The sequence below is a fragment of the Buteo buteo genome, chromosome 24 (assembly GCF_964188355.1).
Source record: "Buteo buteo chromosome 24, bButBut1.hap1.1, whole genome shotgun sequence".
NCBI classification, from domain to species: Eukaryota; Metazoa; Chordata; class Aves; order Accipitriformes; family Accipitridae; genus Buteo; species Buteo buteo.
Genome location: NC_134194.1, coordinates 6,182,403 through 6,203,056, shown reverse-complemented (window position 1 = coordinate 6,203,056; position 20,654 = coordinate 6,182,403). Strand labels below are relative to the sequence as shown.

The 20,654-nt window shown below is 44.7% G+C and overlaps 1 protein-coding gene across 2 annotated transcripts in view; it reads left to right on the top strand.

The window, feature by feature from the left end:
* ADAMTS2 (ADAM metallopeptidase with thrombospondin type 1 motif 2) overlaps window positions 1–13,152 on the top strand; it is a 189,751-nt gene extending 176,599 nt beyond the window's left edge. The window contains exons 19-22 of one of the 2 annotated variants that reach the window (XM_075056671.1): window positions 1,265–1,472; window positions 2,314–2,443; window positions 3,482–3,571; window positions 7,921–13,152. In XM_075056671.1, coding sequence (XP_074912772.1) covers window positions 1,265–1,472; window positions 2,314–2,443; window positions 3,482–3,571; window positions 7,921–8,381 — 889 coding nt within the window. In that variant the 3' untranslated portion in view covers window positions 8,382–13,152. Of the gene's footprint in view, window positions 1–1,264; window positions 1,473–2,313; window positions 2,444–3,481; window positions 3,572–7,917 lie in introns of both variants that reach the window. The other variant, XM_075056670.1, reaches the window with a different exon arrangement.
* The last annotated feature ends 7,502 nt before the right edge of the window (window positions 13,153–20,654 follow it).

Here is a 20,654-nt window from a genome sequence, read left to right as displayed (position 1 = left end):
TTAAAGATTTTATGAAGCTCTGTGACACCCACTACACTAATATGCTGCTTCTTCACTGCTGGGAAAAAATCATCTTTGTCTCAGAAATCACCTTAGGATTCATGGCTGTGTGCTCCACAGCGCTCGCCTTCCTCCACAGCTGTGTAATTTCAATAGGCTACAAAGAGAAGTTGGGTGAAATTGCCACTTTACTTTTTAACTCAAGTGTTTTCTTGACTATTTCTAAACCCAGGATTTTATGAGTACTTTAGGACAATTGCTTCAAACTCAGGATATTTCTTCAAACTATATATATTTTTTGGTTAAGTTTATCCCATGAATACTGTTTACATTGAAAAATACTTCCTTCTTGCAGATCTCTGCATTCTGTAAATATTTATAGACTGCTGTATTATCTTCACTTGATTATAACTGAGCTTTCAGTAGTTTACATAAATTTCCTCTGGTCCTGTCTGTCCTTGTCGCTTTTCTCTAAGTTCCTTACAATTTGTAGCTGTAATTCTAGAGCCCGTTTGGCTGATCAGCGAGGTTTTCAACTATGCCACGTTACAAACCATAGGTTTCATTTTTCAGTGGCCAAACTGATTTACGCATTATGAACTCAGACCTTCTGATTTTCAGTGGAGTGTTGCCTTCCCCAAAACCAAACATTTATGATGCTGAGGACCCCAATTTGCCCAAGCTTAGCACACACAGCACTGACAGTGTAGGTGGGTTTGCTGATGCTTCAGCAGATGGTGTCTAGCACGGCCAGGGATGTCGTCCATGGAGTATCCAGATATGGGCTGCATTTCTAGCCCAGATGTTTTGGATTCGCTCCTGTGGGAACCAGCTGTGGGGACGGCTGGTGCATGCTACATGATGAGACAAGGCACAGCTCATGCACCAAGACCTGGGAAGCTCAGCAGCACCCTTGGGTGGCTGCTTTTGACATAAAAACAACCATATTTTTATGTGCAGTCTTGGAAGGGCCAGCTTAAAATCAAAGCAAATGAAGCAAAGTAAGAATAACGCTTATCTCAGAGATAATGAGAAAAAGTAATTTTAAAGATCTGGGTCTTATTACTGATTTTTCAGGGGCATGGTCAAATTACCCTTGCCATAGCTGCTTGTGGTTTTTTGTATCTTCTTTTTCTGTATCAGAACTAGTGTTAACATCCTGTTAAACCTGTGTTTAAGAGTTACAGTTCAACAGACAGTTTGAACTCACCTAATTTAGGTGATAGACAATTTTACTCAGCTTACTCTCTTTTCACTAACCCAGATGGGTTACAGGAGAATGGGAGCCTTGCAGCAAAAGTTGTGGGAAAACAGGATATCAAGTACGATCTGTCCGATGTATCCAACCCCTACACGATAATACAAATCGGTCTGTTCATACCAAGTACTGCAACAACGACCGTCCAGAAGGCAGGAGGCCTTGCAACCGGGAGCTTTGCCCAGCACAGTGGAGAATAGGACCCTGGTCACAGGTCAGTCTCTTTCTGGAGGTCTCAAGCAACTAATTTCTTATAATGCAGGGGAGAAAAAATCTTGGCATTTGTTCTGTGCTGTCTATTCGAATGCATTGACACGATAAACTAATACCTACACAGAGGGTGTATCACTTCCACTGCTACTAATGCCACAGAAAGTGAGTTAGATGGAGAGGTGATGGTGGTGAAACATGGATGATCCAGACCCCCCGAGCCACCCATATAAGATGGCAGCATCAGGAAAGCTGACTTCTACCTACTCTTTATTCTGCTCACAGTCATTTAGCTGTTGACTTAAGCTGAGAGAAGGGCAATTAGTTCTTTTATCACTGCTTTATTTTCTTTCAAGTAAAGAAGACTAAAGTTGTCAGATACTGTGAAGGAAGTTAGGTACCAACACTCATGGAGATGGAAAGGTGCGAGCATCTTCGATGTAAAGGCCTTCAGCAGATTTAGCTACTCAGTCTCGTAAGGTTCTGTCATCAAGCTAAAGGACAGAGTTTTTCACCTAGTTTCCTAAGGAAACTCAGCGCATCTATTCATGGAGCAACTTCCATTCTACCTTTTCTGTTTGCCATTGCTATGGGCAAAACAGGATTCGGTGACTCCCATAAGAAGCGTCAGGAGCTCAGACCATAAGCTCTTTCTTGGAGCATTTCAGTTGCTGGTATACCACAAAAAGCAGTGGTTCTCCCTCTTGCTTAGTTACTGTAGGTACTGTGGTGGTTCAAATAATGTACTCTGTCGGCTCAAATCAAGGGCAGTGATTTAAAATTTAAAAACTAATCCATTGTTTCCAAAGGGTGACTTGGCGTCTAACTGGTGCATCTCCTTTCAGTGCTCTGTCAGCTGTGGCAACGGCACACAGGATCGCCCGGTCCTGTGCCGGACCAGGGACAACGCTATCGGCCTTTGTAAAGAAAATAAACCAGAGACTGTAAGGATTTGCAGACTACCTCCATGTCCAAGTAAGTGCTTGTCTTCTCTAGCATATATTACTTGCTGAAAAAATTATATTGATTGCATTTATTTGAAAAGCCTTCATCAAATTTATACTTGTGTGCTATGTCTGCCTGGGGTGGCAGTTCTCCATAGCCCTGCTTTTGAGCAGACTTGCCAAATGCAGAGCTGTTGTATGGCCGATGACCTTCTTGGGCACATGGTTATTCTCTTCTCACCGTGGGGAACGCCACTTGCCCCAGTACAGCATAAGAGGCTGGGGCAGACCTCAGCACGGTGGTGATGGCTGGATCCGGCCAGCGGACAGCAGCTGCCCTGGGTGAGAAGCACTGCCCGAGCCGGCGCTGCGCCCCTGAGACGTGCTGGGCTTGGCAGGGGGCTGCTGGGTTGTGGCTAATCAAGGGCAGCATGTACAAAGATGCCTCTTTGCTTTCCCCGTCTCCAGCGACAGTTCCAGGCTTCTTTTCCATTCTGTCAAGCACAAGTGATATTCAGGGGTTATCTAACTCAATTTTACTAAGCTATAATGAATTTATTCCTACTTAATCTGGGACACTAATGCCTTTATCCCTGTTAGCTTTTCAGCTGTTTGCAAATGATATTTGTGAGATCATTTTACATATTCCTATTATTAAGTAATTCATATTTTTCTTTTATTCCTGATGTATTTCTCAGGGTAGCTTTTGATTCCTAATTAATTAGAACCAAGCTGTCAATTATGGTCTCCAATACAAAGATTTTAAAGAGGCAGTATAACAAAACTAGACTGGATGAATCCTAGGACATACTTATTGCTGCTGTGAGAAGTACTGCTAGAGAACTGGCCTTCAGGCTGTCTTCAGTGTTGGTTGTCAAGTGCTGGGCACAAGTTGTAGCAAAGTGGCAAAACAGCACCCTCTGCCCAAAACTAGACAGCCTGGTCATAATCCTTCCCCAGGCTCCGTCACCATCGGAGCCGCTCACTCTCTTAGCTTACCCACTTCTGACAGGTCAACTATTTAATGCTAACATATGTTGTGTTACATCTTTTTTCTCCTCTATTCAAGGAAACGTTTCTGATCCTTCAAAGAAAACCTACATGATACAATGGCTGTCAAGACCTGATCCAGACTACCCCATCCAGAAAATATCTTCAAGTAAAAGACCCATTTATAACTCTGCCTTTGCCCTTAAATGCATGCCACATCGAATGTGGACTTTGCCTTTTGCTCTCTTCTTCTCTCTATGCGGAAAGTTCCCTTGAATTTGCCGCAAAGTTTAAATCTTGGGCTGAATCTTTTTTCACACCAGGCACTTGGTGCTCGGTGTCTTTCTTCTCTGGAGCTTGCGTAGCACTGGTGGTGGAGGTCTTGAAGTGTTGGATGTGTGAAGTTGGATCTCCACAGTATGTTGCAGTCCTCTGAAAGGGAGCTGGGATCGGTTTGCTTGTTGCTTGGTGATGGTGAAAAAAGGCTCTTACTGGTTCATGATGTTCAGTTTGATAGCAAAACTGAGAACTTATTGTGAATGTGATCACATCACAATAATGACACCTTGTAGTGCTGAAGTTCTCCTTTATCTAAAAACTCTAAATCTCATTACTCTCTAGTTTCAGTTCGCTGACAGGGTAGTCTGATGAGTGAAAGAATTTTTTCATTCCATTTTCCTTTGCGGTGCCATTGCTTTACTCACCCTTGCTGCTCATTTTTTATTCCTGACCCTCACATTCATGTTTGTAACCTGTGGAGGGCTCACTGGGAAGCAGAAGCTCAGTTTCTGTCGGTATTTTCAATGCTGCTATGACGCCGTCTGCTCTTGCCAAACTCCTGGTGGTGGTTTGAAATATTTTTCCTTGAGAAAAGCTGCATTCATTTTTCCCGTCGCACAATTTTTGCCAGTTTTGCGTACTTTCACTTTAGAAACAAAACCGAAGCAGAACAGGCATGGTCCATGTTGAAGGTTGCGTGGTGGTGTTTTTCTTAACCTGGCGGAGGCAATATGATGTTTTCATCGACTACGATGTCTCCAGCTGCTCAGCACGGAGCTGTTTATAGTCATTACATCTTTGGTCTTTTTTCACCATGTGCATGTCTGACTTGACTGGTACGGTTGTATGTGTGCGTGTGTGTGTATGCTCTATAGATGTGTCAACTGGCAAACATAACAGTGTGAACTACTACAGAATTACCTCAATTTTTATTGCTTTTTTTGCTTAGAAGAAGAATTTTAGAAAAATGCCTTAATGTTGAAATGTAAATGGCATTAATTTACCAGATCCAGCTTTAAATATAAACAGTACACTGGTACCTTGAGTTAATCTTCATATGGAGTGTTTTTACTTGAATGATAACTATTAGAAGGCAGTAAATTTAATCCGAGGTTAATTTGCACAGTGCATATCCATATCTTCATCAAGACAGGATTGTGACCTGACTTACTGAAATTTAACTGGCATTCTTGCTTCACCTTCCGTGTTTGTGTGGAAGATTTGGAATTCACAAGTCATAAACCTGTTTGTGACAGTCAGTACCAATAGTAGAAGCGTATGAACTTTAAAACCGCAGTCTTGGAGCAAATTACTACCTTATTGCATTGATCATATTCTTTGGAAAAGTGGCATTTTTGAATCTTTGGGTCGTCAACAGTGTAGCACTTCAAACTTGTCATTATCATGTGATCACATATTTAAATTTTGCTGTTAATATGATAATTTCCTGAAACATGTTAACAATTTACATGACAAGGTGAAAAAGCAAAGACACGTATCTGGCACTGAATACTGTTATGTAAAATAATTGGTGTTTAACTGTATAAATATATTCATGACTGTTACCTTTAAATAGACAATGTTTAGTGATGTTTCAAGAGATGGGTGGCTATAGAGAATGGTGCAATAAGGTATCTGGGCATTGTGCACTATGTCTATATGCACTTTGGTTTATCAGGGATATTTTATTAGTGTTTTGTATGTATTTAACATAATATTAAAGATGTGCCAATTCAGTTTGCTTTTCAATATTTTTTTATGAGACTAATGTGTACCAAAGTGACTGTGAAACTGATTTATTTTTTTCTTACTGATGTTTTGAAGATATACTTCCAGTCTGTCATGCATACTGCAAGTAAAAATAAATAAAAGTTCAGCAAATCTGGATATTTTGGTTTGGATAGAGGATAAAAATTTCATTCTGACATTCATAAGTTACAGAGTTTATTTATATAACTTATCAGATGTCATGAAATATACTACATAATGCGTTTTTATTTTCATGTATTTTTAAGCTTGACATTACATATTTTTGATAGGAAAAAAAGGCATTTTTCTAAAGGTGCTTTTAGTGATTCTTACAAAGCCGAGAACCAGATCTGCCTTGTTGAAACCACATTTAAATGTTCTATCTGTTGGCTTTTATTTTGCAAGCCATTTGGAGAAGCTTGCATTAAGGTCATGCAACACAAGGCAAAATGTTCAAAGGGGACTCTACGTGGTATGTAAAAATACGTATAAAGCTGTATGGGCACATGCAGTCCTTTGTATAGAGTTATGCATGCAGATATGAACAGTTCCAGCTCTTAAAGGCTGGTTTGAAAATGTCTCCAAAACCAAGGTACTATTCTTAGGTTCCTAAGGAAGGAGTTGTTCTTTATTTCCAGCAGTATCTCAGTTTAGCATTTGAAAAATATGAAAATGAATTGACACATTTGAAAATAGGAACAAGAATTTTGCTTTTCTGCAACAAATGCAACAGTCAGGGCATAAATACAACGCAAGGAAGGTGTTTCCACTTCCTCAGCCAGTACTAGCATTTTAAAGCAGCAGCAAAAGTTATTAGTTTATTTTAGACTGATATGTTTGCCAATTAAACACCTATAATGCCCTATTTTGTTAACTGAGGATGAGTGAAGAGGCGACACCTACACTTTCTGAGTTCACTTGGTATCTCTGAATCTGCTCTGGTTCTCTACTTTGCTGTAAGGTTGCTGACAGGGTAAGTCAGTGTTCATAGCAGGACGGTGAAATAGGAGCTCCAGTAACACGCTGACTTGAGCACGCTGTCTGCTATCGGGTACGCTCTAAATAAAGGCGAGTAATTGGCGTTACTCATCCTTTACTGTAAGAGTAGGTGGAAATGTAGTAAGAGCAGGGAGAGAGGCAGAAGTGATTTCATCTCTGTCTCGGCACTCTGGTCACAGAAAATGTTTTGTTACTGATTATGCCAAGTATTGGTCAGTCTGCCTTTCTCCTCAGCCCTCGCTTTTCCTACAAGCCCTCTGACTCCTCTTTCTTTCAGCATGGGCTGCGTGTTGGGATTTTTCCTGGTAGTTCCTGGCTCCATCACTTCAGCCTGGAGGCGCAGGAGCTGTAGAGCGTGTATGTAGGACAGAGGACAGGTAGCTTTCTCTCCAAGGAGCCTGCTAACTCCTCACCATCCATCTGCCGCCGATTCATACGGTCCTCTACCTCCTCTGAGCAGAAATCACAAGGGCCTGAGTAGTCTCTGAGTAGCCTTCTGTTTATGTTTCTCAGACAGTAATACCATTTGACTAGTTCACCTTTAATGCCTTAGCCTGCATTTTTCCACCTGTATTTCAGCAAGATCAGGATCTGCTGTAACACCTTTGTTATAGTGCAGATTGTCACAACAGCTATCATTGGCAGCTTGAAACCTATCAATTATCGTTCTTTCTCTTTTATTGCAGTTTTCCAGTCAGTGACACAAAAATCAGGACTTGTTACTGAGACTCCCAGTCATTAATGGACTGGCTTGACTCCATCACACTGGAGTTTGTCGTTCTGAAAATATCAGCTCCCTTCTAGGAGGAGGAGAAAAGCCTTACGCTAAATGCATCACTTCTCTCTCAAGCAAGGGACATGCTCAGGCAGTGCTGGTGTTTTCAGACTAGAGGTACCTGGCAAAAATACCATTCCAACGGGTGGACTCAGATTAATTCTGAGAGTTACATGGTACACATCGAAATCAGAGTTGACTTTCTTGAGACAGTCCAGATAAATATAAATTACCCCGACTGTGGTTAGTCACTGTTAGATTGCAGAAAAGCATTAAAAGGAGTGAAGAGGGGAGAAAGAGATTTCTCAGTATAAACCTTGATGACTTTCTGGGGCTTTAATGTAGCTTTAGCAACAATGCAGTACTATCAGTGTGGTTTGAACTCTAAGCCAAGGCAGGAATGCAATTCATTGTGGCTGCGTGGTCCTCAGGGTAGCACTTCCAGAATGTGAAGCCAAAAATTAGAGTGTTATGGTCTATAGCGTGGATGGGGCTGGTACAAACGGTTCAGATCAGCTTTTGCATCCCTTGAAGTGAGTTGAATTTTAGGTTTAATATTAAGCCTGCTTCTGCTTATAGAAGGCTCATTTGCCAGTTTTCCATCCCACTTTAAATACCAAACCCTCTGCCCACTGCCAAAGCTTCAGCTGTGTTTCTTTTTCTGATTAATGTGAAGATGCTCTTTATTTATCTGTTCCCTTTTTCTCTTTCAGAAGATCATTGTCAAGGAGACAAGTCAATGTTTTGTCGCATGGAAGTTCTCTCTCGTTACTGCTCGATTCCCGGTTACAATAAGCTGTGTTGCAAGTCCTGTAATATGTACAGCAACGTAACAGAGGACGACAATGTAACTGATTCTAACGTAAATAAGAATAATGTCATTGAGGAGGAGCTCCTGACAACCCTCAGCCCTCCCGTAGGAGCGTCCACCACACAGTCTGCCACCAGCCCTCCTCTTGTTTCCAAAACACGTGCACCTCCTTCCAATGCAACTGAGGAGCACCCAGAAATCAATGCAGTGGATGTTCCGTATAAAATCGATGGGTTGGATAATGAAGTATCACAGCACAACATCATTACGCGGAGGAGGATACCTTATGAAAGGACAAGGAATCAAAGAATTCAGGAGCTGATTGCTGAGAAAAGGAAAAAAGAGACTCTTAGGAAAATAAACTAAAATGGAAATATGGCACAAACAACATTTTTCTCTTATAGAGATGTTACCAACATCATAGTATTGCCCATATCGTAGAGACTAAAAATGGGGAAAAATCAAAGTGGTGCTATGGCAGAGATGCCAAATTCTAAAGCCTACTATAAATGGAAATGACAGATTGTTTCATAAGTGCTAATCTGAACACTTTGACGGCTAGGTTTACAGGGTATGGTAGAGTATTAGTGCAATATCATTACAGCATTTCACTGAATCCAAACAAACCGTAATACCTAGGCCAGGTTAGCAGGTTTCTTGTTTATGGGCTCTTTTAACTCTTCTATGCCTGTGTAAAACTGCTTGGGAATAGTAATGGGAGTTACACTTGGGATGGAGGAAAACAGTCACGAGACATAACAAATCCCTTTAAGGCTGACAAGCAGGTGGTCAGGAATCCTGTGATGCTTCTGTGCATTGCACAAACCTGGGCACTAACTCAGCCCCCGGTTCAGGACGGTACGTAGGGACATGCCAGGCGAAGCTCAGCTGACTTTGGTAGAGCTGCTCCTGTGGTTACAGCTAGGCATGTGCTTACATAGCTTTCTTAACCGGGACCACGTAAGAAAATATATAGAAAATTCTCTAGCCATGTATTTATGTGTAAATTAAAAACTGGCAAACAGTAGCTTACATATTTCCATAAGTGATTTCAAAGGATTCTCCTAAATTTTTGAATACGTGCAAGACATCTAGTAGGGTAGATCTGGCCAACTTGGACTGACAACATCCTAGTCTCTCTGTTTACAGTTATCCATGGTTTTGATAGTCTTAAAGTTCCTATAATGCAACAGCCTCAGTGATCTTTTTTTGGTTGGTGCTTTTTTTATTGGTCTGATTTTTTTTCTACCCACATACTGTTTAACTTAAAGAGGACTGGATTCTTGTTGCCTTTTCTTTGGTGCTTTGTTAAGAAAACATTTTTTTTTCTCCCATAGGATGAGGTTATTTTGGAGGAAATAATTTTGTATTATCTTCCTTAGGACAGCTTTATTGGTGCAGAAGTGAACAAGTGAATTGTTTGCTGTGCCCTTACATATACACGTACATACACACACACACATGTACTCACAGTACCAGGTCTGCTAGAAACTTTAAGATGTGTAACCTGACAACCCTTTGAGTACTTCCTTTCCCCTCAGGGTCATCATGGTTTTCATAGGTCATTTTGAATTCCTGGTTGGAGAGCAGAAGATGAATCCAGCTTGGCTCTAAGACCACAGAGACGGGGAATGTGCACTGGTTCCTGCTGCGGGTGGCATCTGAGCAGTTTTTCTCCTGTCTCCTGGCTTGGACTCTTCCATTTGTTTCCTCTTTGCTGGTAAACCCCCTGCAGAGCCCAGGACTTCCCCGAAATCCTCATTTTACCACTAGGTAGGTCTGATGGCTCCTAGCTCAGATTTTCCAGTCTGAGAGTAAGATCTCATCGTCCAGCCTGAACTGGTCTTAGTTTGAAGCAGTGCCGGTAATAAGCCTGTCTATACAGCCACATAGTTATTGGAAATGTGCTGAGTTTCCAGCAATGTGTAAGCTCTTCTGTGGCCCAGCTGCTGGCAAAGAGCTTCAGAAGCACTGCAAGGTGAACGACATGTGGCTTCCTGCAATCCTGCCTTCTGCCCCGACCACCACAGCTGGATGAGCTGCCCAGTCTCCTCTTCCGAACGAGCCAGTCCTCCTGGAAAGGATGCGAGAGCCCGCAGGAACGGCAGTCCTTGCAGCACCGAGATGTTGAACTGTTCTCGCCTGAACTGTGTCCAGAAAACTGTGAAGGACGGGACCTGGTTTAAGAAAAATACTTCACGGAGATACTAGCGAAGGCGCAGGAGGAATGTTTTCAGCGGATGGCATTGAGCGTCCCTTCTTACAGAGGACCGGGGTGATACACTTGGGTGAGTGTTTAGGAGCAGCTCAGTACAGGGATGGGAGTTACACTGAAGATCCTAAAGACCAGGGAGCAGAACGGGCCTGGTAAAAGTCCAGAGCACTAGGAAACATCTGGGCCAAGCAGACGTAGCTGCAGATGTGAAAGCAGCAGCCAGCGCAAGCAACAAAATAATCTGCTCTGGTTTTGAAAAGTAAAGCCAAGGCTCCACATTTCGGCAGCATTGAGCAGCGGTTGGCTGGGGCAGTGGCAGGAGTCTCACCTCAGACTTAAACTCGTGAGACACCAAGCATTTTCCTGCAGTTGAAGGTTGCTTATCTTTAGTTGCCTGCGTGGTAGCCTTCGCTGGTCCCAGCCCTGCTCCGTGGTCTGCCTGCCATTACAGAGCAACGATGCACAGACGAGCCCGGCGCTGGCCCCAGGAGCCTTGTGCCAAGGGATTTGTGGTTGCCTACAGGCAGGACAAGTTTTAGTAACAGCATAGGGTCAGGTCACATCTGTGCAAAACAGAGCAATGTAGTAATGGGCACTGAAAGGAAAAAAAACCAACCACCATGCTATTTATAAGCAAGGAAGACGTGTCTACAACAACATCATTCCAGCTGCTGTGCCATGCGAGAGACAAGCTGTAGCTGGGCTCCCAGCCTGTAGACATAGTGAGTATTTCTTGCCTTCCACATTTCCTTTACACAGATGTGGTTAGTGTAAAACTCATCTTTTCCCCTTCAAGTTACTATCCTGCTTTTAGCTCTGTGGACAGTAAAAATAAACCACAACCCCCAGCTTTTTGATAGACTAGAAGCACATCCAAGCATACGATAAACTTAGGAAAAACCCTCACAAACTCAAGGGTAGAGAGGGGTTGGGGCTTGAAGTTATGCAGGTGGGGAGGCAGAAATTTGCTGCCTGGATGGTACCAGCCTTGCTCTCTGAGACCCATTTCTCTGACCTCCAGAAGCCTGAGATAACCCATCTAATAGCTTCTGTTCTTCCTTAGCTTCTGGAATAGGCTTAGTCAACCAGATAATGTGAAGAAATGCCACAGGAGGAGGTGCCCACAGCTCAAATGCTGTCTTACAAATAGCATCTTCTGTCCAAAGGACTTCTAAGTTATGTCCCAATAGCAAGTGGGGCAGGAATTCATTTGGTGCAACTTCAAGTGACCTTTCTGCAAACGGCACGAGGAAAGGCCCGTTCCTGTGGGGTGACCCAACGTTTAAAATGGACTAGGCGGTTCTGGGCTGAGCATTTCCAGCTGTGTCTTCCAGCAGCCAGCACCGCTGTAGGCTGGGCAAGGTCGATTCGCCGGGGTTCGCTCGCTCACACGCAGCAGGGACACCCTGGCTGAACTTGCAAGGCTGGTTCGAAGTTCAGAAACTTGACCTCTTTGTTCTTTCTCTAGAGTGAGTCAGTTTGCAATCAAACAAACCAAAAGCACTCTTCCAGATAAGGTGGAAACTTCTGCTGCATCTTGGAGCGTGAGCAGCCTCCCAGAAGGCTGGTGTGGTGCTACGCTAGGTCTGGTGTTCATTAGGGACCAGATGCAATGCCTGGTGGCATCTGCATTTAGGAAGGGCTTCTCCCTTCTCAGTCTCACCTTTTTGGAGACTTAACTTGATTTATTTCTCGCTGGCTTTAATTCAACTGAATATTTCTCTAGTGGTTATTTGGGGAACACTGAAATGATATTTGAAGGAGCAGCTTCAGTCTAGATTGCTCGAGACAGTGAGACGCTGATGGACACAGCCTGGTCCATCTCCTTATGGAGCAGAGCTGCCAGCTGCCTTCTCTTTACAGTCTTGCTGCATAAGAGAAAAAAAAAGTCTCTTCAGACCAGGGAAGATGGCTTCTTTTCAAGCTGGCATGAATTTTTCAGAAGGTGGGTTTTTTCAGCAGTTCCCATTAAGGTCGTTTCCTAAGAATATGTACCTCACTTCTACTGGAAAACACAGAGCAGAGCTCTATTGATAAAGAAAAAAGCAGCCCAAGGCAATAGGTGGGGTTTTGCTCTCAGCTGATCTTTGTTCCATGTCATGCAGTGGAAATTTTGGTCATTTTTTTGGTTGGTTGAACTTTTGACAACTGTTTCCTCTTTTCTACAATGCTGTAATCGGGCAAGAGCATCACCGTAGTGTGTCTTCTGTAACCGTTTTGCTGTTGCCCAGGTATTGCATTTTGAGATGTAATGAGCAGAGTGGTATTTTAATGTAACCTAATCCCCAGAAACTAAAGCAGATTTATAAGAAAATATATTCCTGCAGAGACCATCTCAGAGATCTGAGAGCTAAAGCAATGTGCTCCCATTAATCAATGCATTTTATGATTTAACCATGCAAGTACACAGCTTTCTAAATTGCCATTTTTCTGTTGGTCTAAACTTAAAATCCAAGTGACAGCCCCTCATGAAAAAAAAAAGATCCCAAACCAATTCTGGTTCCTTTGGCTCCAATCTACTGCCATTTTTTTCACCAACATTCCTTTAAAAATTTCTGTAATGTATTATGAATGCATCACTTTTTATATTCATATATCCATTCAGTATTTAGAGTCTCACAACATCTCCATAGAATGCTTTCAGATATTTTGAGAATTCTAGAAATGGTGCTTTACCAGTACTCAAAGGGTTTTATGTTTTATTTTATTACGTAATGCATTTAATGTCTTATTTACTCACCTACAATGCACAGTATTAGCTATGTTCATCTGAATATCTATATGCAACTTCCATTCACTTACATATGCCTTAACAGAAATTGCAATAAATAGCCATTTCTTGTATATTAAAAATGTATATACAAATTAGAATCTTTAATTTTATAATTTATTAAATTCAAATGTCTGTGTTCTTTTGCAAAGTGTTTGACTTTTCCCTGTGCTTTTTTCACTGAAGTAATGCTATGCAGAGATGCTGGGAGAGGAAGAACCAGCATCTTCAGACTCAAAACCAATTCAACTTCTAAAACTTTATCTTAATGAAGTGGGATTGGGAGACACTTGCTGCCGAAGTCCTACATCCTTGTTACAACATCCATTATCCAAGGCCAAATACCATGAAGTCACTGACCAAAACCTCAGTTGATAACTGCACAGAAATTAATCAAACTCACTTAAACCTGCTTGAGGCTCTCAGCCTTTACATTCAGCTGAAATCCATCCTGGTCCATGTATCATCACCTCCTTAAAAGGCTCAGTTATTTGGGCTTCTATTCAGGGCTGATGAGCAAATTTCACTTTGCATGTCCTAGTGATAAAATAATTGCTCCTTTCCATGAAATTCTTTGCATACATTTTTGTGCCAGATCCTGCATGCTCATAGCCAGGTTCCCTTTAAAGCATAATTGAATCTCTCCCATCTAATTGAAGTTTGTTTCTTGAGGATTTGAAAGATCCCTGCTTACCTTGATTATTCAGTTAGCACCATCAGTGCATTCAATGTTCTTTAATCAGGTAATGAACTACCTCAGCACTTTCAATATGGAAAAGACTTTTACTTACTTAATGCCCTGATAAAACAGCAGCCCAGCCAAAACCTGGGTTTCATTTACTGTGACAATTCATATAGTATCTAATTTACAGCTATGACAAGGGTTATATTTAAATGGCTTTTGCTTTCCCAACCCAAAGATTTTGAGATTTTTACAGTGGCCATAGGGCAGGGTCTCACGTCCGACATGAGAAGCACCCATGGTGGGGTCAAACATGTCCAACACCCCTCCCTCCCCCCCCCAGTCTTCCTCTCTCTCTCTGAAATGCCTGAAGACGACAATTACAGGAGGCCATCTCTTCCTCTCCTGGCTTACATCAGCTTTTTAGCCCCTTTGCATCTATTCTTCAGACTTGGGCAATAACTGGTGCCCATGTGGGAGCCCGGACAGACTTACGCACACGTACACGCGGCCCCGCAGGGGCGGCTCTGGCCCCTTCAGGTCTCAAAGCTCCTGAACATCATTTCCTTGGCCCAGGGGTGATGCCAAATGCAAAGGGAAGCGGCAGAATTTTAAAAATCTACCTCATCTCTAAGGACAAATACCGTGATCGTCCCCTGGACCCTGCTGGGGGACTGTCCCTGTTTCGGAAAGCCCATGACAGCTTAAAACCTCTTTCTCCAAGCATATTTGAAGGTACCTGCCGTGGGGCTGGATGAGCCTGGGAAGCCGTGCTTTGGGAACAGCCCCATGAGCGTTTGTTCCAGGAGCCTCCTCCAGTTGAAGGTGTTATGCTCATGCCCCCAAAATCGAGCAGCCCAGCTCGGGTCTCCTTGCAGATTCCTTCTAGGAAGCCTGGTGTTGCAGGGAGGGCAGGATCATGGCAGGTTAAACAGCACCGAGTACATCACTGGCCAGGATTCATTTACCCACCTCAATGCATTGCGTGCATTAAAGCAGCAGCTCTCTGGCAGTGGAAGGAAAGGAAAAGTTATCCCAGAAGAGAGAAGCTGCAAGGAGAATGTTCTAGCTCGTTCACATCGATGATGTCCGTACAGTATCCTACTCCCATGGCATCCACAAACACCAAATACCGGTGTTTTGCCTGTTCCTGAACACGAAGCCATGCCTGGCTCCCTGCACCCCCACAAAAGCAAACTCACCGGGTGTGATAGATGGGCAGCAAGCCATAAGCTAAATGCCAGAATCACGCATTGCACTGCAAAGTGGGTCTCGGCATTTGCAACCTCTGTCTTCTGTGCCTTAGGACCTCATCCTGAAGAGGTGCTGAGAGGAGACCCCCGCCGTCTTCATGGGAACCACCGCTCTGGCCTTGGAAGAAATAAAATAGAAATAAAATTGGCCCCTGCATTGCTGAGACTGTGAGGGGGCTGGTGCTGGGCATTATCAGGGGGATCAGCTTTTTGATACACAGCATGAGTTAATTAATGGTGTGTGCATACACTCTCCTTCCTCATGTGCAAGGGGATCCCTTGCTCGTGCACAGGCAGTCACAGGCACTGCAGGATTACCCGCAGGGCAGCTGGTTCAACAAAGACGGGAGGAATGGGCTAGGGATGGAGTTTCCCAGCAGAGATCCTCCCAAATCCACTTGCAATCCCACTAACACCAGTGAGAAGTAGCATGGGCAGAGCAAGGAGCCTGTGCTGGTAAACCAGAGCCTCCCTGGGCAAATATTCATGTCTTGGGAGAAGGACTTAGAGCTTGGTGGTGCAGCAGGTTGGCTCTGCTGAGTGCTCTCTGGAAAAATAATTAATAAAGAGGCAAAGCAGTTCAAGGAGCAATTCCAAGCCAGGGAAGTGGTTATTCAGATTATTCTCAAAGGCAGCAGGCAGAACGTAGCTCCTCCAAAGTGTTGTGCAAATCTGAGTGTCCCTTCACACAGTGGGATGGGGGGTGTGGGGCGATTTCCAGCCGCCCACCCAGGGGCTGCTGGCTCAACGCTTGGCTTTGCTCCCAGGGGTCAAAAAAAATGGTGCAGAGCCCTTCTGGGGACTGAATACCTGCAAACCCTGCTGGAGGTGTTGGGGGAGGTGTGTGCCTGCATCGCTCTCCTGTGCTCTCTCGCCCACCATCGCTCCCCACCACCCTTCCACCATCCCTCCCTCAGCAGCAGCTTTCCAAAACCGAGCAGGGACCGAAGCGAAGGAGCCACAGAACCACATTGAGTGCAAGCGCACTTCTAAAAACTCATTACAGCGAGAAGCAGAGCAGGATGACATATGTGGGAGAAACCTCATCATAGTTAATCTGCTGGGTTTTACGCTTCGTCAGCGGTGTTCCCACCAGCCTTAGGCAATGAAATTGCACTTTGCATCCGTGCTACCCCGAGCAGCACTTGGGTTCCCGGCAGGCTGGCGATGGAGGACCCGCTCGGGCTGCTTCACCTCTCCAGATGCAGAATTACTACTTGAGTTACCACTAGATGGTGGCACGGTACAAGAAGTACGATTATGAAACAGCCGCTGGACTTACTTTGATACCAGGGTAAAAAAAAAAAACCTCAATCTGGTGCGAAGGGCTCTCTGCATCCCGGGGTTGCAGGAAGGACCAGATAAAGTAAAACCCGCTCGGCTCGGTCCCCACCGCAGCGTGGATGTATGCGAAGATGCTGTTGTAGTGCTGTCCGTGCCTTACCAGCAGCTGGGGGCTGAAGGACAAACACGAAGCCTGCAGGAGAGAAACACAGAGAGCAGCAGCAGTGGGGAAATAGAGCCGTGATCAGCCCCATCACCCAAACCACAGAAAATAGTTCACGAATTAAGTTATTTTCTGGGAGTGCTGTTTCTTAGGGCATGTAAACACAGCCCAGCTCCAGCTGATAACAGAAAGTTTAGAGGATAGTAACATTTGCAGGGTTTTCCACCGATGGTTATCATTAACTGGTCTTGCAAATTTTTTAATCAGGCAAAGCTCTTTCATTAAAGAAATGCAACAGCTGTGGGAAGACAAACCTGGCTCAGGTGAGCCTGCAGCTTGGATTAGCAGCCAAATACTGGGCAGTTTGTAACAAATCATTTATTGAGCAAAATGGGGTCCGTTTTCTGTTTGCAGGTGACTGGGATGTTCTTGCTGTTTGTCATTGAAGAATCTCTTGTGCAACAGAAGTCGTTTATGGCAGGTTTACTCAGATTGTTTGAGTCCTTTGTGACCTGGGGGGGAAGAGTCTGTGGGACTGACGGGACAGCTTCCGAAATAAAATTGATATTTAAAGGATGGAGATCCCAGTGCCTGAAAAATGAAAGCTGGACATCCGTGCAGTTGAGGTCTTCAGAGCAAAGAGGAGCAAACACGGCTTTCCTGGGAGCAGAGCAGCCACCCGCTCTCCTGCACAGCACATTTGTAGTCTACCCTCGGTCCGTCTGGGTTTATTTTCAGCACAAGGAGAGGTGGATCGGTAGCATGGCACGTTTACACCCCTTTTGCCCACCAGCACTGCCAGAGGGGATTTGGGAAGGAGCTATGCTGGTGAAGTGCAATTCTTCTGCGAGGTCCGACCGGCAGGAAAAGGCTTGTTGCTTGTAATACATAACGGCATTTACACGGCTCGCTGCTCCCCTTGGTACAGATTTCTCAGATTTTCTGGCCACCGCCGGCGTCCCCAGGGGCCACCCTGATGGGTTTCGGCTTCAGGCACCCCAGGCTGCCGCGGCACGGGGGTTTTGGTGGGACCCCGGGTAGGAGAAGGCTGTCGAGCGCTGGCGGCACGGTGTCCTCGGCGAGCCCTGCCACCATCGACAGCGCTCCGCTTCCCAGCCTCTTCGTGGGGTGCGTCCGAAAGAGGCAAAACTGCATCGGTGTTCAGGCGCTTCGGGGTGGTCAGGGGTTTTGTCTCAGTTTGGATGTGCATTTCTATAATCTAAAACGATGTATGGAGAAATGCCTGCATACAAAGGCACAACATAACCTTACGCAGACCAGTAATAATATAAGTAAAAAAAAATTTATGTCGTTGCAAATAAATATCCTGGGCTGGATTCCCAGGGGCAGTCACCAGTGAGCAGCCACCATGGTTTGCACTTTCTGAGACATCAAAGTTCTTTAAAAAAAGTCCGCACCGGCACCGAGCTCTCTGCCAGCACCAGTGGGAGCTGGGCTGACGAACCCGTGACACCAGCATGGCCTAGAAACTCCCAGCAAAGGCTCCCTGGAGTCATTTTCTGAGCTTAATTGAAATCCCAAGGAAACCGAGTGCCTAAATCACTCCGAGCCTTTTCAAAGCCTCCCGAAAGGACTCGTCCACCCCTGTTCCCAGCTGGATGGAGAGCTGAGCTCCTGCAAACAAGCCTTGTGCTAAATGGCTTTGGGCTGCAGGAACCCAGCCCTCGCAGCAACTGGTTCCTCGCTTGCAAAAGACCAAGAATTATGTGGTAATTTCCAGAAAATCTGTGTGCATCAATTACAGTGTTTGTACAAGTGGCCGCCACCAGTCACCGTGTGAGCTGCAGTCAAGGCAACAGCTGTGGGTGTGACATTTCTAACCCAGCTCTGTCTTAGTTAATAGGAAAACAGCTCATTAATGTTTCACGGGAGTATCTTCACCGCGTACCATTGCGGCCGCTTGCTGTAACGCACGCTAGGTTAACGGGCTGGGGAATATAATTAGAGAACACAAATCATCTGGAATCTGGCACAAATCGGGTCAAACTGTTTACCTTTCCTGAATTTTTAATGAACAAATGTGCAAGAGAGAAGCAGCTCGCTGCAACGAGGTGTGGAGGTGCTCAGCATCGCACTAACCCCATACCCCATCCCCGGCAAGAGCCAACGCTACAGCAAAGCCCGGCATTAACGCCGCTCCCTTCCTGACACTCTCTGACATGTTTTTAGATGCTGGCTCGCAGCACAGGAGCAGGGTGACAGCATTGCCCAGCCATGCACCAGTCACAATATTTGCCAGTTTACCAAAAAAAACCTCATTTCTGCAGGCAGGAGCGTGGTAGGACTGTGTGCACGGGCTGATGGGCGTCCCTTTGCGATGCCCGTGCCTTTGGGTGCTGCGGCCGCTCCGGGAGGACAAGAGGTCAGAGACGAGCGGAGGCAGAGAGATGCCAAGCAGCATAAAAACTGCTTAATAAAAAGAAGAAAAAAGGTAAAAAAACCACAGTGAATTTACAGTTTTACTGATTACAGCCTCTCACTGTGTGAGCTCAAAAACTGGGATTTCTTTCAAACTGGGATTTTGCTACCACAGCCCAGGGCAGTGACGCCTGCGTCCCAGTGCCCAGGGCTCAGCTGTGTCACCGCAGGCGCGAGCAGAGCAGCGATGTGGCATCATTGAGCTGTCACATCGGTGCCACCCGCTCCGACCTGCATCCAGCCACTCCGCTCATCGCAGCTGCCCAGCTCCCCCAGCACCCGCTGTACAGATTCATTACTTTGGAAAGCATAAAGTGGGGTTTTTTTCCCCCTCTAAATGAATATTCCTTGCAATATTCCAAAGCAAAAGTTATTTATGAAGCAGCTTTGGCAGCACTGATGTCCCATCAGGTGGACATTGGCTTCAGCCAGCAGTGCTGGCGCCGTCCCAGAGCCCCCATTTGGCATTAAGAATATTTTTCCTGAGAGTACCCAAAATGGGAATTGACTTTGGTATCCATTTAGGGCTCCCAAAGATTAATTGGTTTGTTTAGCCGAACACCAACAAGCTTCAAAAATGCCCAAAGGAGAGCTGCCTGTTACCCTTGTGCAACGCTGCTAAACTGTTTGAACACAAGGCTTTCCCCCAAACTGGAAGCATTCAAAAAAAAAAAAAAAGCTAACAAACAGAAAACCAACCAAAAAAAAAAGTCTACAACATTTAGATCTCAGACATTCAACTAAGCCTTGCAGAACTAATAACTTGTGTTTTCCTTGGCAGCTTGGGCACCGCTGCTGTTGCTGTTTTCTTTTGCTATTAATCCCATTTGGTCACGGTTTTCATGCGCTCAGGAATGCTGATTCACTGCGCTCTCTCAGGGGAGTGTAAGTACAGGCGACCGGGATGGTTTAACCAAAGCCGTCTTCAGAAGTGCTTGGAAGACACCTACAGCAGTTTTGTGAAGAGACAAACAAGCGTTCAAAGGTGCATCTTTTTTTTTTTTTAATTAACATTTTTTGGCAACCACTCGATGAAAGAGAAAACCAAATGGCTGTGGTTGAGGTAAAAAAAAAAAGAGGTATTGCTGTAAATTATATTTGGTTAATGATAGCTACTTTTAAAGCTGTATCTGGTATTTTTAAATTGATATTTTAATCTTCATATCAAGAACGTAAAAGAGATGATAGAGAACAAATCATTTATACTGCGGTTATCTGAGTAATTCCAGTAACAGTGATTTGAATAAAAGTCATTTTCCTACAGTAACACCAGACGTCTGGAAGAAACTAATTTCAATAGATAGATGGGATTTTTACTGCAAACTCATATTTTTAGTGTAGCTTCATAAAGAAACACCTTACCGAACCACTTTTTGGGAGGACCTTGATCACTTTAGAGGCTCTTAGGCAGCGTCTCCGTGCGGAGTGTGAGGTGTCCCCAGCCCCATCCTCCCCGGGGAGGCTGCCACGTCCAAAACCACCCAGAGGGACAACGATATGGAAAAGCTTTAGGAGGGACCCTGACCCTGTTAGACGCCCGATAACCCAACCCTGAGCCTAATTCAGCTGCTCTCCCGGGTGGGGTGGCCACGGCCAGCCCGGACCCTTGCACCCCCCCAAGTTCTACTTGCTCCATCAAACCACACGGCCTTGGAGAAGGAGATGGCTCCAGCTGGGAGGAGGGACTTTCCAGGAGAGGGGAATGATCTTGAAGAGTTTTATAAAGATAAAGTATCCGTGCACATCTGCACATGTGGAATTTTTTTTCCAGATCAGTGATTTTCCTCATGAAATAGCTTTCCCAAGCTTTATACTGCAGCTGCTTAGAGTAGC